This window comes from Calonectris borealis, chromosome 1 (genome assembly GCF_964195595.1).
Source record: "Calonectris borealis chromosome 1, bCalBor7.hap1.2, whole genome shotgun sequence".
NCBI classification, from domain to species: domain Eukaryota; kingdom Metazoa; phylum Chordata; class Aves; order Procellariiformes; family Procellariidae; genus Calonectris; species Calonectris borealis.
This window is the reverse complement of record NC_134312.1, coordinates 93,620,789-93,636,821: the sequence shown is the minus strand read 5'-3', so window position 1 is coordinate 93,636,821 and position 16,033 is coordinate 93,620,789. Positions and strand designations below refer to the sequence as shown.

General features: G+C 43.9%; 1 protein-coding gene across 3 annotated transcripts in view; it reads right to left on the bottom strand.

The window, feature by feature from the left end:
- Positions 1-16,033, bottom strand: part of NME7 (NME/NM23 family member 7) — a 90,497-nt gene that overhangs the window by 710 nt on the left and 73,754 nt on the right. For 2 of the 3 annotated variants that reach the window (XM_075167723.1, XM_075167741.1), the window contains one exon: positions 15,579-15,686. In XM_075167723.1, coding sequence (XP_075023824.1) covers positions 15,579-15,686 — 108 coding nt within the window. Of the gene's footprint in view, positions 1-15,578; positions 15,687-16,033 lie in introns of those variants that run through there. The other variant, XM_075167733.1, reaches the window with a different exon arrangement.

The window sequence follows — 16,033 nt, the reverse complement described above, 5'->3', positions numbered from 1 at the left end:
GACAGGCTATGGCTGACAGGGCCGCGCAGACGTGACAAAATGCGGCAGCTGGCTTCCTGCAGGAGTCGAGATCACTTTATGCTGCATGACGCAGATTACCAGGGAGAGTTTCTCCGTGTAAAGTGACAAAAGGTGACTATCCTAGAGCAAGCTGCTCGATAAAGCCTTCCTGACCGGAACGCACAATACTGGAAAAGCAAGCTGCTAAACTTTTTGCCATCTGCTAGAAGGAAAGCACAGTCACGCTACGCTGTAGTGGTTAGCGTACGCATGTGGCTGTTCCATGCGATTCCTAAGGAGCAGGAGCTAGCAGAAATCTCACCTTCAACTGTTTCATTTGCTGCTGTACGCTTATAGCGAGGCAAGGATTTAACCAAGACGCTGTGATTAAAGCCCTAAAATACTCCCTGAAGGAAGCTCCACCAGTGCAAGAGCTGCAGGGAAGCTGCGCTGGTTTGGCTCCCAGCAATTGGTGGGTGTGTGACTGCCCTCGGTGGGGGGGTGCATGGTTCAAGGTTTGGTAGGATCGCCTGCCCTACAATTCAATTCTTAGGTGCATGGCCTGTGACAGTTTAAAAAACAAAACCCCACAACAACAACAAAACTTGCTTTATTTATAAAAGACCCAATTCAGTTTTAGATTATTTCTCTCCTTTTAATTTACTATATGAGCTCAAAGTCCAAGCATGAACTAGTAATAAAGACAATGGCTTCCAGGGGGTGGGACAGACATTGTAGAAAACTTAGGGTGCCTGTGTTGGTTTCGGTGAGCAAGTGTCAAAAGGGGCTTGTATCATGTACTCTTAGTAATAGCATATGAAATAAAACAAAAACAAACCTTTACCTCTCCCTGCCCCCCGCCCCCAATCACTTCCGAGTACCAAATCAGTGAAAGCAGGGTGGCCCGCTCTGATCACTAATTAACGAGGCAGTAGTGTCAGTAGCTATCCCAGCTGCCCACCCTGCAGCCACCCACGGAAAAGAGCCAACTAGTCACAGGCCTCATGACAACTCTGCTACCAAGGGGCCACACCCCACCACCCCCCAAAAGTACCCCCACAACCCACGTGGCCAGACATGTCCCCATCACTCATTAGAAACGCTGCTGGAATTTGTCAGACCTAGTAGAGACACAGCATTCAAAGGCTGCAGGATGGTTAAAAAAACCCAAAAAACCAAACCCAAACAACCAAACCAACCCCAAAGAACCCACCCCCAAGCCTCCCCGACAGGAGAGGCAGGTGCAGACCTTTGGCTGGCCAGCCAGCTCGCCCAGCGGCACCAGTGCTTCTGGTACACAACAGACAATACTAAAACGAGGTTCCACACAACGCTGCTGACACAGCCTTGCTGCCCTAAGTGGCCGGTCAAAAGCCGGGGGGGGAGAGGGGAAAGGGGTCAAGATGTGACATCTCATCAACCCAATTTAAAATTTGCTTTCAAGATTTTTTTTTTTTTTTTTTAAAATCTGTGCTGTATTGCCTATGTAAAATCTATTCTCCCCAGGAAGGCATCGCTTTCCTTATTGCCTAATAGGACATTACATTATAAACTGCCAGTTTGAACGTGTTCTTTCTGCAAGATTGTCTCAACATAGTATAATTGTAGCCATTACAGTGAATTTTATCTCCCTTCTTGTTGATATAGGGCACCTGCATTTCGAGGTTAGAGAGGCACACAAAAATATTAATAAAAAGCAGAGAGTGAGACACACACTCATTTAAGGACAGGAACCTTTAAGGCTGTGTCCGCAAGAACACTTGCACTAACACACACCAGCTACCAGTTTTACAGCTCTGAGTGTCGGCACTTCTGGGCTTCTGTTCCCAGTTTGGCCGAGTGCGGCTGGCCGGCACGGGCCGGGCACGACCCTCGGTGTGCGCGGGGAGCTGTGCCAAGCGCAAAGGCGGCGGCCAAGTGCAGTGGAGTCTGCTCCTTTGCGGGTAATAACTCTGTGTCCGGCCCCAGGCTGGGGCACTGGTACACCTGCGGCCACCGCAGGCCCCGTGTCCCGGGACAGGGCAGGTCTAATCGAGCTGCGTCAACTCCCACCGCTTCCTGCGCTCCCTCGGCCAGAGCTGCGTGGCCTCCCAGGGGTTGGGTAATGATCCGCCCCTGCAGCACACACTGATACAGGTGAATGCTGTCCTCGCCCAGCTCCTGCTCACTTGCTATTAGCAACAACAGGCATTGCACTATTTTAGTCCTTAAAAGCCCCTGATTTTGTGCAACCAATTTTCCCAGGCCAGGCTGAACAACCTCAGCTTGCAACCTATGGAAAACCTCTTCCTCCTCAATTAGCTTTTATTGGATTGTTGAAGACCCATGCAGACTGTACTGGCAAGGCTCGGACATCAGAACAAGCACACTACGTATTGTATAACGTGCAAAACTAGGTGCCAGTATGTTCTCTTTATGTATAATTATCTTTATGTGGGTCAGCTGCCACCCAGCTCCCAGTAAAACCAGTTAAGAGCTGGCATATCTGTGGTACACAGAAAGGATCCTTCTCTCCAAGAACCTCGCCCTCAGGAGCACAGCAGTGCCGGACAAGAAACACCAGAAATAAGGGCCATCCGATACCCCACTCACCCGACAACACATACAATGTTTTGCAGAAGAACCAAGACCAAGGATTTCAGCACTACCAAGAGATTTGGGATGCCCCCATCTCATGAGGCCCCAGCTTGAACAAGCCCATTCTAAAAGCACCAGGTCCTTTTCCAAAGAGATCCAGGACTTGGAGGTACTTGCACTGAGCATCCAGGTGGGGGTTAAGTATTCCAAAGCACTCTGTATTTTAGGAACTACAGTTACTCTCTTTCCCAGGATCCATGTATAGTATAAACCACAGAAAAGGGAGCTGTACAAAACATCTCAATAAACCTCACATTTCACCTAGGGCAAGGTCAGTTTCTCTGAGCCAAGCACACCTCTGGTCTCTTTACAGGACCCAAAGGTGGCAGAAGACAAACCCACACCAGGGACTGATCTGAAACCAACCAAACGCATTTCACAAGTGCCATCCAAATGCCCTTCAAATGATGCTAACATTCAGGTGTGCTCACTCCTTCCCAGGGATGAAACAGGATTAAATTTAACATCAGTACTCTCCTTACAGATCCCAGGAACCATCTACCTGCTTTACAGCACACAGCTATGCCTGCTCTAGCTCCTCTTCAGGGACAAATAACAATAACGCTCAGGAAGCAATAATGGGTGAATAACTGTGACCTTCTGGCTCTCACCCTATAAACTGCTTCACTGAGGAGGAGCTGAGAGCTGCTTCAGTTCCATGAAGCTTTGCTTCAGTCACAAAACTCGTGTTAATGAAGTAGACTGCTCCCTCTGGGTGCTTCCACGCATTACCTCAAAGTTTCAGGAGTTAATACAGCAGGCAATAACAAAATCCAGTCTAATGCCCTGGCTGAGCACAAACGATTATCATCTGAACAATGTGTGCCCTAAAAGCATGCAGAGGTCAGGCAAAATTTAAAAAAAAAAAAAAAAAAAAAAAAAAAAAGAGGGAAGCAAATCAAGTGAGGCAGCCAGTCTTCCAAGGGAGAGCAAAAGATCTTGGTAATAACGCAGGACCCAGCGCAGGCACAAAGTGTCCTGAAGATTTCAAGTGTAAGAATTACAGACATCTACAATTTAATTCTCCTCCTGCCCAGAAAACAAAGCAAAAAGCAGTGCTGATGAGAGATGCCAGCTGAACAGCTCTGGAGTCAGAGCTTTTGCCTACAGAAGGACAGACCGAGGTACACCTTGAACGGCACCAGAATACCATACAGGCAGCATTACAGCTTGCCTCAAAGAAAACCCCGTCACTGAAAGGGTACCTCAACATTCACGGTCCATTCCCCTTGTTCCCTTGGGCTGGCAGTTTTTGGTAAAAGACCCTGTTAGTATCATTCTTGGCAGAAGCAAGGGGGCTGACGGGGAAGACATACTAGTACGAAATATGCTGAGATCACAGATTCACTTCTCATCCATCACCAGAAAGATGATGGCAATTTCAGTCCTTCCTCATCTCTGCCGAACCAAAATAGGCAGCTGGGAGATGGAAGGCTTTTTCATCCTTGTATTAGTTTAGAGCCTGTCAGTCATCTCAGCGCCCTTCACGAAGCTGGACAGACACTCACCAGTACCCTCTTCCCAAAACCACCACAAAACTGTATCTCCTTGGTTCAGTGTAGGTATCCAGGCACGTGATCCAGAGAGTCGTTGCTGACCGAAAGTTTCAGCATCAGTACAGTCTCCCTGAACATTTAGGTCTTACAATTTTTTACAGGTTATCTCTGTTTGAGGTCACTAGTAGGAATCAAAAATCTCTCTTTACCCATTAATCTTGGTTTGTACATCAGCATGAACCTGCCAACTCTGTTAGCAAGCGCACTTGCTAACACCTAAAATGCATTTCAGGTACAGTTCACTCAGCTGACTCACACAACTAAATCATTAGATTAACACCCCGAAAACCTATGGATTCATACCATCTTTCCAGCCACAAGCAGTCCAGAAATAAAAATGGTTGTCAAAGAAGAGGGTCTACTTATTCACTATATTTGTTCTGAAAATAAAGAATTATTTTCCCACATGAAGGAAAGTTTAGTGGTGGTTTAGTCCCAGGAAGGTGGTTTAGTCCCAGGAAGTGTGTTCAAAAAAAAAAGTTAGCCACTCCTGCCTCTCTCTCAAGCGTCACGCATTGTAAGAAATAAAGCCAGTCAGGCTGCCCAAGGCAGAACAATCTGTACACATGCACTTCAACTGTCCAAGTTAATTTCTTAAGTACAACTGGGACAAAAATCCCTAATGCACTAAAAAATAAAACTTTGCAGTGGAAGGTTTTATTAAAGAAACACTACAGGATAACATAGGGCGCATTCTGCTTTTATGTTATGTGCTGTTAACACAGTCACCTCAAACACTGCGTGTGGTTATAACCAACTCTGAAAATACAGCAAAGAGAAGGGGCAAGGGAAGCTATTTGGTAATTGTACCATAAAATAAAAGATTAGAGAAATCTGAATTCCAAACAGGATGTAAATGAGAGGACAAGACAATAATTTGTTATACCACAATCAAAACACCAAGAAAGTGAGTTTTATGCTATTTACTCTGTAACACTACAAGAAAAATAAGCTACCCCAAAAACTTATTTAAAATAACAAAGTGGGTTTTACATCGTACATAACTACTGTGCTGACTCAGACCACTGATTTCTGAAGTATACATATTTGTAGATTTAATAAAAAGGTACAGGTTCACTGAATCCCCCCGCTCCATGGCATAAGCCAACTGCTCAGTAGCTGGGGCTGAACGTATTAACCCAGGACTCTCCCACCAGGAGCTCCACTCCTCCTTTAGCAACATCTTTGGTTGCCATCAGAAGAGACCACTGGCCTGGCAGAGCCACTGGAATGAAATAAAGTGAAAGGTCCTGGCTCCCATCACACATGAAAAACTACAACGTGACAGCGAGTACTGCTTTCCCAAGGATCCCAAGCAGCTCACTGAGTCACCAGGGTCACTGCCTCTGCATTTCACGCTTATCTTGAGGGACACTTGCCTGCCTCAGTCAGGAGCTCCTGTGGAGCTCTTGTATGATGCCCTTGAACCAGTCAGCTTAGGTACAGACACGATGCTAGGTGCACCACCACAGATGTCGATGCAAGCTGCAAATAACGTCCTTGAACACTGGATAAAACCACTGAAAAGGGCCCCTGCTGCTAGAACCTGAAATATCTAAGTAAAGCCTGGTTTGGATGTGTTCATACAAGCCACGGGCATTGTGGGGGCTCCTTGCCAATGCTGAGCTAAGGCTCTCCAGCCTACTCAGAGAGCACTGAAAGTCATGGTCCTCATGAGCTACCAGATTATGGCCAATAGAGGAAGAAGTGGTCGCAGAGAGAGAACAAGAACCACGTGGGTGGATGTTTCCACCCACATCATGGATTCAAGCGAGGATGGAAGCAACAAGCAAATAAATGAAGTAGAAGGCAGCCAGCATTTAAAGCCCTTCCTGAGCAACCAAGACGTTCTGCAGGGTAGTATTTGGCCAGGGGACCCAACAAGCTACACCTGGCAGCAGGGTAAAAGTTACCACAGATAAGACAGTAACAAAAAACCCTGAAAAAACCCCAACCAAACAAAAGCACCACCCGGTCCACAAGTAGTGGCACGTGCCATCACAAGCCCCTGTGTAGACTATTGCTCCCTGTGCTGATAGGAAACATCCGCCCAAACTAACGGCATAAATTCCCCCAGCGTAGTGCTCAAAGTACCTTCTAAGCAACGTCACTGAATCTAGAAAGCTCCATTCCCCTGTGGAACGGGTCAGTATTAAGAGGCCAAGAGCTTGTTTCAAGTCTCAGCAGCCCTCTGCGATTTCAACACTTCTGCTGTGTGCTAAACCATGTACCTTCATGACAGGACTAGACTCTCGACACCTGCATGACCAAGTTCCTATTCAATAGCTGGACTGAGTAAGGCAGCTACCAGAGAAAGCCCACAGTTCCTGGTTTGCGGCTGAATAGTCTCGGCACACTGTCCCTCCCCAGCACAACAGCAGTAACCACCACTGACACCAACGAGGAAGGAAACTTGCCCACTTAAGCGAATTGCCTCTTGCCAGGAGACTTGCCTACATATCTCAGTATATCTCAGATATACTTGCAGATATACCATTCCTGCCTATATGCACTTAGGGTTAAAGAGGAAGAGGGAGACTCCAGCTCGTCCTGAAACCAGAAGATGCTCGGTGACTTCGAGGAGTCCTAGATTACAGCCAACACCCTTTCAGGTGACCATTGCCATCTTGTTCTGTTTGCACAGCTGCTAGCACAAGGTCATCACAGCCAATGTCTAAGCCCTCAGTATTATCACAACACAAAACCAATATTAGCATGACACTACACTTTGAATAATTAGTTATTATTACTTATGAAAGAAGAAGTGGTTTCTAGAGCTTGATAAACTCTTAAGATATTCCATGGTATTAGCATCTATGAGAGATAGGAAATCTTGTTCACAGTCTTCTATCCATATTAAGACATGTTTGGCTTTGGTTTTTTCCTCCCACGTTCCACACACATTTCAACACATGTATGCAGATAGCTGACTTAAATTCTCCTCTTAATTACTGCTAGTTTACAGTAGTCAGTCAGGGAGGTTGCACTGATGAGGGAAGGGGTAAACCCTACAACAGAAAGTACTGATAAAGCTAATCATTTGCCTATTTGACCTCTCAGAGAGAGGTGGGAGGTGCAACTGGCTGAGGTCAATAATAGGAATCCACATAAAAATATATTTGCATCACACAGCAGTGTGTGCTAAAGGAAAACAATGCTTCTCTTATCCCAAAAAAAGGTGCAGGACCCCTTGCTCAAGAAACGAAAGGAGATTCTGAGCTTCTATGTGACTGTGTAACTACAGTCCCCTTACTGCTTTTGCTGTACAAGCTATTCCCCTGGGCCTTTTTCTCTTCTTTGCTGTAGTCTGCCCATCATGCAGTTGAGTTTCAGCTAAATTGTTGCTATGATTCAGCTGGAGGAAGAGGGATAATGGAAAGAGGACCTGGGTTTTTTGGTTCAAAATGAGAACATGCCAAGGGAAAGAAAGAAGGCAGCAGCCTCACAGACACAAACTGGGCCTCGGATGAGTTATCAAGAAGTGTCACGCCTTCCCTCTGCCTTGACCTCCCCTCCACAAAATTACCTGGCTAAGCGCAACGCAACACGTGCCAAAAACCAAGCCCTGTTTATCATGTACGTTACCTTCAGGATCAGGTGAAACTTGAAGAGCTTTGGGAGCTGCTTGGTTCACACTCGTTAACTTCTCTCTGGCACTTATAAACCTCATACTTGGCAGAACAAGGGGCAGTTGGACCTCGGATCTTACCCAGAAGTGGAAACACAAGAGCTGAACTATTTCACAACTCTGTTTAAACAAGTTTCTAGTTTAGTTTGCCTGTCTGGCCCACAAGTATAATAATTATACAACCTATGTTCAAAATTAGGCTGCAAGTGACCTAATAATACCATAAACCATAATTTTTTTTTAAAAAGAGAAATCACCAACATGTGTTCAAAATCCATCCCTCTATTATTGCTATTTTTAATTTTAATTTCTTTTCAGATAGGCCTAAGCAAAAAGATTACTTAATTCTCTGTACAAGTATATATACAGCATCAGGAAACATTGTGAGACAGAATTCCAGTGCTGGCTAACATCCTCTGATATGCAAAAACACCACCAAATAAGATGAAGTTTTCCTACACTCCAGATTCTTTCCAACCTGTTCCCACAGCTGTTAGATAAAAAGTCTCAGAAAGTCAAAATGGAGAAGCACTTGAATCATAATAACCATTATCTGACAGATCATTTTGTACCAGGAGAGACTGAAATTTCCAACTGACAGACAAAAATAGTTACCGCTTTGACGAAAACTTGCAAAAAACCCCACCAAAAACCAACCTCACCCAAACCCTCCAATTTTTTGTTTCTTTTCACTGGAGATGATTAAAAGCATCTTACCCTGGATTATGCAGCTCAGTATGGGCCCCTAATAAAAGACTTCATTGCAAAATTGCCGTATGACTGAGTGAAACAATGGCTTCTTTATTAATATTTTAAAGACTCCTGAAGGAAATGCTGTACAGCTGAAATGCCCTCAGTGAAAGGTTCATTGCCATGCTATGCACTTCTGCTGTGTAATGTTTTACAAGCTGCGCTGCCCTGTGAATGGGGAGAGTTAGTTCTCAGCTGGTAGAGGCAGCTTGCATAATACCAGACAAGTTAATCGGTAACAAGCAATGCAGGAGACCTTTGTTCCGAGTGTGACATACACAAATTCCACACTAAGCACATTGACGCTTCTGAGAGTTACTCATTGACATGCTTTATTAAATTGCTTGGACTATACCTTGATGCACCAAAAAGATTAGTTTAACAGAGCTGCATCCCTCTGATGCCTTCCATCCTAAACTGTTGCACTATAACCTCAACCCACGGAGCAGCTCACTACTGGTACAAAGGCATTGCCAGGGTGGATGATAGCAAGCACCATGCAGCACGCCCACGTGTCGAGACAATGGCAGCGGGCAGGCAAGGAAGTAGCAAGCAGAAAAACGCAAGTTGGCAGCCAGCAGAGCGCTTCTGTAACAGGACTCTGTTCTTACGGAAATGGTTATGGGAAGCATTTGTCATGTCCCCTCGCTGCAAGGCGAGTGCCCCCCCATCCACTCTGAACAGCCTGCTAAAACACCACCCTCCCCCCAGCCTCCCTGAATACAGGCAAAAGGAAAAGAGGCGTAAGGCGTGCTTCTCCTGGCACTATTTGGAATGCCAGACCGAGGACAGCTGGCTTCTAGCAGGTGGAAGACACGCTGCACCAAAAGCCCAGGAGCAGCACAGCTCTTAACACTCGTCAGAGCATTTAGTTAATACCAAGTCTGAGGAAAACAGTGCTGGTTTTCATTGCCCACAGCACTTGTCCGGACAAAACACATCTGCTGAACTGGCCCGTCCTGTCACCGCTTATCGTACGACATCACCTCCTATCTCCCCAAGGCTGGATCCAGCCAGCTGAACTTCCAGTGCCAGAACGTGTGCGAGACTCCGTCCGTCAGACCGCCATAGCTGATCTGTACAGCTAGATGATATGACTCGTTTGCTTAAATGCCTCAGAAGCAGTAAGCCAGTCTCACTGGTGCGAGGCTGAGCAAGAAGAGCTTCCAGCAGTACGCTGCACAGTCTGCCAGTCCCCAGCCTCACTCCCGAACACCACTGCACAGCTGAAATTCAAAGAAGTGATAGGGAAAAAAACAACCATCATGACAGCTCTCTCAGAAGACAAACAAAACCCACTCTTCTTTGATAACACCAAAATCACTCCCCTTCCATAGGTTATTTTCATGTCTGTGGATGCCACAAATAGCTCTGAGGCATGGGAGAAGGCCAGCAAACGATACTCGAGGAGGTCCTTGCTACTGCCTGGCTGGAAAGCTGCCCGCAACACTGAAAACTGACACATCTCCCTCCACAGTCCCAATCCCCAAGGTGGAGCCTGACGGCACCCGGCAGCCATGCGGAGACATGCACGCAGCACCCTGAGGAGTCAGTGGAAAGAGAGCCCAGGGGGACGCAAGATTGAGAAGGCAGTTGGCACAACCTCCGCTCCCATGAAAACTGGCTTAACAGCCCACCCCCCTCCGCAGTTTCACACGTAGCCTACCAGACACGCAAAGGCACATGTAAGCACACTCCCGCAGCAACTGCCACGTTATTGTCCACTAGAAGAATTAGTCACCCAATAACAGCATTTTCCTCGGCAACAGGGAGAAGGCTATTTCACCCAGAACTCAAATTTTACCCATCCTACAGCAAATCCTTTTTCATGCATATCTTACTGAGGGCAGCATCTTCTCCCTCTATGTTTAAGTGCACACACACATACACATGTATGACTATTAAGAATTTTTTAATTATGCAAAGAAACCCCACGAGACTGACTGATTGCCCAAACACCATGGCATAGGAACATAAAGCTAGCGTAGCTGGCTCAGACGCAGCAGGCTGTACCTCAATGGAGAGACCTTTCAGGCTACCTCAGATGTGTGCAGTCTATCATCCCCGGAGTGTTCTGCTGCAGTACAAATGCCCCTATGGAAGTGCTCACAACAAAAAAAATACCTTGAACTGCACAGTATGAGCAACAATTTACAGGCAGAGCGTCCAAAAAACAAAAATACTGGTTTTGTTATAACTGCAGGTCTAGGCTACCAGTTTTTTAATGGTTGTAGATTATGTGGATTCCTGCATAATCTGAAAGGTACTCAGCCACTTGAGACCCAACGAACTGAGGTGTGTGTACAGCACCACCTCCTGTGGAAAGTTTTACTCACTGTACTTCCAGTGATGTGAATAAGGCCTTCGCTGACTGATTTTTAATTTGCCTTCGCTTCTTTAAGGAGGCACATAAACCTGTTCAAGTCTGGTAGCCACACCACCTTGTATCAAGTACTTTGATTAAAACTAGTCCAGGAATGACTAATTTCAAGGAAACTTGTTTTGTCTAGAGAATGATGATTCATGAGATCCAATGGTTTGCAAGCTTCTATTTCAACAAGATATTTATCAGAAATGTTCCTCAGGTCAAAGACAAGTGAGTTGAGAAACAGAATCATCTTTCACCACATGTAAATGAAAGACACAAATACAAAATCAACTCTAGTCTGTTAAACAGAGCACTTCTTTGGCATATAAAACATGCACGTTCCAGTCCTTGCTCTACCTGACTCAGAAGGAACGTGAATGCAGGTGAGTACTGTAGTTGTTTGCTTGCTCCAAATAGTACCTGCTTCGTATAAAATAGGAAAAAAAACTGACGAGAGGTAAAGCAGTACCTGCTTTGGATGTGGGAAACAAATGCAAATCCCTGCTCTGAATGAATGTCCTACGCAACATCAGTTGATGAGAAAAATTAAGAAACTGCTGGTTTAGCCTTCACTCATTAAACCCCATCATCTCATAAATACTCCATCGCTACCAGACTCCCTTCCCTACTTCCTCCTTTTTTTCCTCTCCCCATTAAAACGGGAAACTGATGACAAGGCTAAGAAAATGGACTGAGTTATTCATGTCTATCCATTGTCACCTGTGAAAATACATTTTGTACTGATATGAGGACACAGAAGTCTATGAAGTGAATAAGTAATTGCCTGACCCAGTAAGTCAAAGAGATCATCCAAGAAGTTTCAGGGCAATATTCACCCTTCTCCTGTATCACTAAACTAGGAATAAAAGAAGCAGTTACAGCTTTACAACTGAAAATACACTGATTTTCCATTGTCACCAGTTGCGGTTTAGGTTCAACTGCATCTCCCCTCCTCTCTTGAGCCAAAGTGAGTTATTCATTAATTCTGGTATGCTTTAGTCACTGCCTAAAACGTGAAGTAGTTTGTAGAACAAAGACAGGAGTTAAGGGTCAAACTGGTGGGAGCAAGTGCTGGTATTTGCTTTTGGGGTTTGTTTGTTTGTTTGTTCAAGGGTTTTTTAAGATTAAAAGTGAACTTTCCTTTTTCAAGGTCCGTGGAAAAGAGGTCTAACAAAAAACCACTGCAAAACTGCAGTACTATATTAATTAAATACAGTGTTCTAAAACTAGGTGCACAAGCTGACCCTTACTTAGTTAGTTAGTCCTTGCTGTTCCCAAGACAGCGTTGTTCTCTCTCCTTTCCCCGAGTACTCCTTGGTCATGATTTTTGGGAGAAAGGTCACTACCTTGCCCTTCCTAGTGACTGCCAACTAAGTATGAACCACCAAAGTCACACAGAGTTTGGCTATTAACTTTAGCAAGCATTTGATCTAGCCCTCAATTACCTACCTCATCTCCTCTAAGAAGTCTCCATTTGTGGACAATCAGACAGCAACTGCCATTGCAAACTCTTTTCAAATTTCAGTTAGATCTTAAACTGTGGGTGATGAAAACTGCAGAGAAGTGTGGACACAAACAAACAAAAACCAAACCAAAACACGCCCCCCCCAAACACCAAAACCAACCAACCAACCTGCCCCCCAAAAAAACCCCGCCAACATATATGTAGTGGGAATTGGGGGGGGAAAAAAGTGTTAGAATTTTGTTAGAATTTGTAATAATGATTCTGCAGTTTGCTTTCTAAAAATTTTGCATTTAGTATTTTATTTTAGAGAAGAAATACATAAATCAGAACATCTTCAATACAGAATTTCAGAGCCAAACTTTCATGCCAAAATTTGAAAAGTGGCTTAGCCAAGCTCAGATAAAATCAGCACCAGAGTTAGAAACGAAACTCTGGAGTTCCTAACTCCTGTGCCTGAATTCAGATTGCCAAAGCTACCTTTCATCACCAAAACAGGAGTGCAAGAATTTGCACATAGGCTGATTTTTGGAGCTATACTGGGTAGTAACTGCAGCAGAGTATTAACACTGTACAAAAAACAATGCCACCTGAAGAAAGGAAAGAGACTGCTAGGGATGAATTAATTTTCTTTGGGGTTTTAAAAAGGATCCTTCATCTTCATAGTATAAATCTAGTAGGTCAGATGTGTCTCTGAAATTTATTCCAGACTCCTCTTCTACTAATCAGTTGTCCTACAATGATACTGTAAAGCTTTTATAGCAACAGCAGCATTAACATCTCAGCAACAGCAACATCTCCTATCAGAACATGGACATAACGAACACATGCTAACTCCGTATCAAAAGAAGGAAGTTCCACTGTGCCAACATAGCCAAGGTCATTCTCCTCAATGACCAGTGCCTTATCTATCTCTGAATTCACCTCCTCCAAGGCTGAGAATAATTGCTCTGTTAAACTCAGTATATTAAAATATTCAGTTATCCATTAAAGAATGAAAACATTCACTATCATTTACTGAACAACATACTTCTTAAAAATGTTAGTCCGGCTCAGTTTCCTTTTATAGTTGTCTTGCATGCCACACAGTCACTCTGCTCTAACCCAGCACGTACAGCCCTTTCGTTATGGGACTGAGGGGGGAGAAAGGTCTGGTTTCTCCTTGCCAGCAAATGAGACCTCTGTGACTGGATTTGAGCTCCTCTCACAGAAAAAGCCCTTCCCAAAGATGATGTCTGTGTATACTGTATCATTTCTTTTTCATCAGTTGTGACAAGCCCTTGCACTTAAGCAAATCCAGAGGTTATTTTTAAATTTTGCTCACCTAAGTTTTCAGGCAACTACATTTCTTACAGAACACAGATCTAAAGATACTCCAAGAATTAAAGTGTTAGCAGTAAAAAGGTTTCTATAGTTTACATTATAATGCTTATTTGCCAAACAATCGGAACGAAACATTCACTGCTTTATTTACACATTAAAAAACATTGACCGATGTCCTTTACAACTGCTGGCTTAACCTGGACTGTTACAGAAGAAACTACAGACAGACGAAGAGCCGCATTCTGTGTACAATTATGCCTACGGTAAAAAGAGATTTTAGACCCTTCTCCCAAAAAAATACTATGAATAAATGACTGTTAAAATGACCAGTCTGCAATGGGAACTGCAAAGTGTGTAGTCAGAGTAATACTAGATCAAGAACTTAGCTTATGATTCAGCTGTGGGATTCTAAGGACAAACACATGTAGTGGAGACCTTGAAAGAGAACTCCAGCCTCAATTTTTGTTTTGGAGAAGCAATTCGACTGCTTGCCTACCCACCTCACTTATAGTAGCTGTAAACCCAATTTAAACAACGAGCAAAATGGTTTGCACCAGCTAAAGGAGACTGACTGTGGACACGAGAGAGAGAGAGAGAGAGAATTCTGCTGAAGTACTAAAATGCTCTGTGAGTGTTGGTGAGACTTTCATTTTTCCCTTGCAGGCTATGCCTTTTTTTCTGTTGCCATTTAAAAGTCATGACTGAGGGATTTTAGGCATGTGGTGACAAATATCTGTTTGCTTGTTTAAATCCAGTCCCTTTGGGCAGAAACTAGAAGTTGTCAACTTTTAATGACAGCTTGGAAACAGTTTAAAAAGCTGCAACTTTGTTGATACTGGCTGCCATTCTCAGCGTTGAATTTCACTAGTCTATTCCTTAAACTAGATGCAATTTCCTGGCAAACAGCACTTTAACTCACGGATTTGATTTTATTTCATGAAGGGGGATGGTGTTGCAGTTAGCTCTTCCTCTTCCCTCACTGAAAACACTATTTTGGCAATGTAAAATTATCCGAGCTAGGAAAGCTCTTGCTGCAACATCATTCTGCTATAGTCTGACAGCAAAACGCTCACAAATACATGTAGACAGTAAAACAGAAGCTATGCATGTGCTGGAAAAACATCTGCATTGATGCAGAGATCCATGCAAGATACGCTTCCACACCACTTCAACCCCCTGTACAAACCTTAGTTCTGAGGCATGGAATTAAGTGAGCGAGCTTGTTCTGGTTTTCATAGTGAGTACTTCTGTCTTTATAAACTCCCTTAATTTAACATTTTCCCATTTTATTGGACTTTAAAGAAAGCATACAAAGCCAAAATCAGATAATAATTAGTACGTTAATATAAAACACAGGAAATACCAACTCATGTGTGTAATTATGATTGTCTACAAATAAACCTGGACCCTATCTGGAGAATTTGAATCCCTAGTGCCTGTAATATTCCAAGCTCTGTACAAGCTCACTGTAGAGACAATCCAGATCAGGAGTCATGGTGGTCATGCAAGAAAGGGCTAAGAAGGTGTCCCTGCAGAAGCACTGTTAGGTGCTGATACCCAGTCCCAAGGACACATTCAGCCAAAGAGAAGACTTTTGACTTTCATTTCATTAAATACTTCATTGTACTATATTCACTCAAGAAAACTGCATGGATGAATTTTTTACAGTATCAGAATTAACCGAGTTAAATGCCCTTAATAAACTCTTTGCTTTTGTTTCTAGTTGATTGCTGGTCTCCAACACAGTTAACCCACATATAAGATACTTCAACATCTTAAAACAGTGTCAGCTATAGCTTTTCACTTTAAAACTTCGTTTGATATAAAAGCACATGTTTGTCCAGCAGGTCTTACCTCCAAAAGTCCATCTTCAGGTAGGTCTGTGCAGTGGACAGCATTCTGAATCTTGTTCTTCCCAAAGACAGCACGCAGAGTTCCAGGTCGGAGATGATGGGCGATTTCCTATTGAACACAAGAAAACCAGAGGACCTTTGTGAACCACTCTGTTCCTTTATATCGTGGACCCAATAGAATCTTATAAAGTAAAACATTACTGTGCTATTAATATATGTGTGGTACACTATAAAAGAAAATAAAGAGGGAAATTCCAGCTTGCACACGTACACACCTGCTGAAAAACCATGACCAAGATTGTGAAAACTAACTGCTTGAAATCGGGCCAATCAAGCCACCTCAGGTGAAATGCAGGACCCTTCATATTACACATACACCTTCCTGGCACTTCTATTAATACAATTAGCTCATGTTAACACCTTTGCAGCTCTCAAGCACAGAATGTGCTGTCCTTA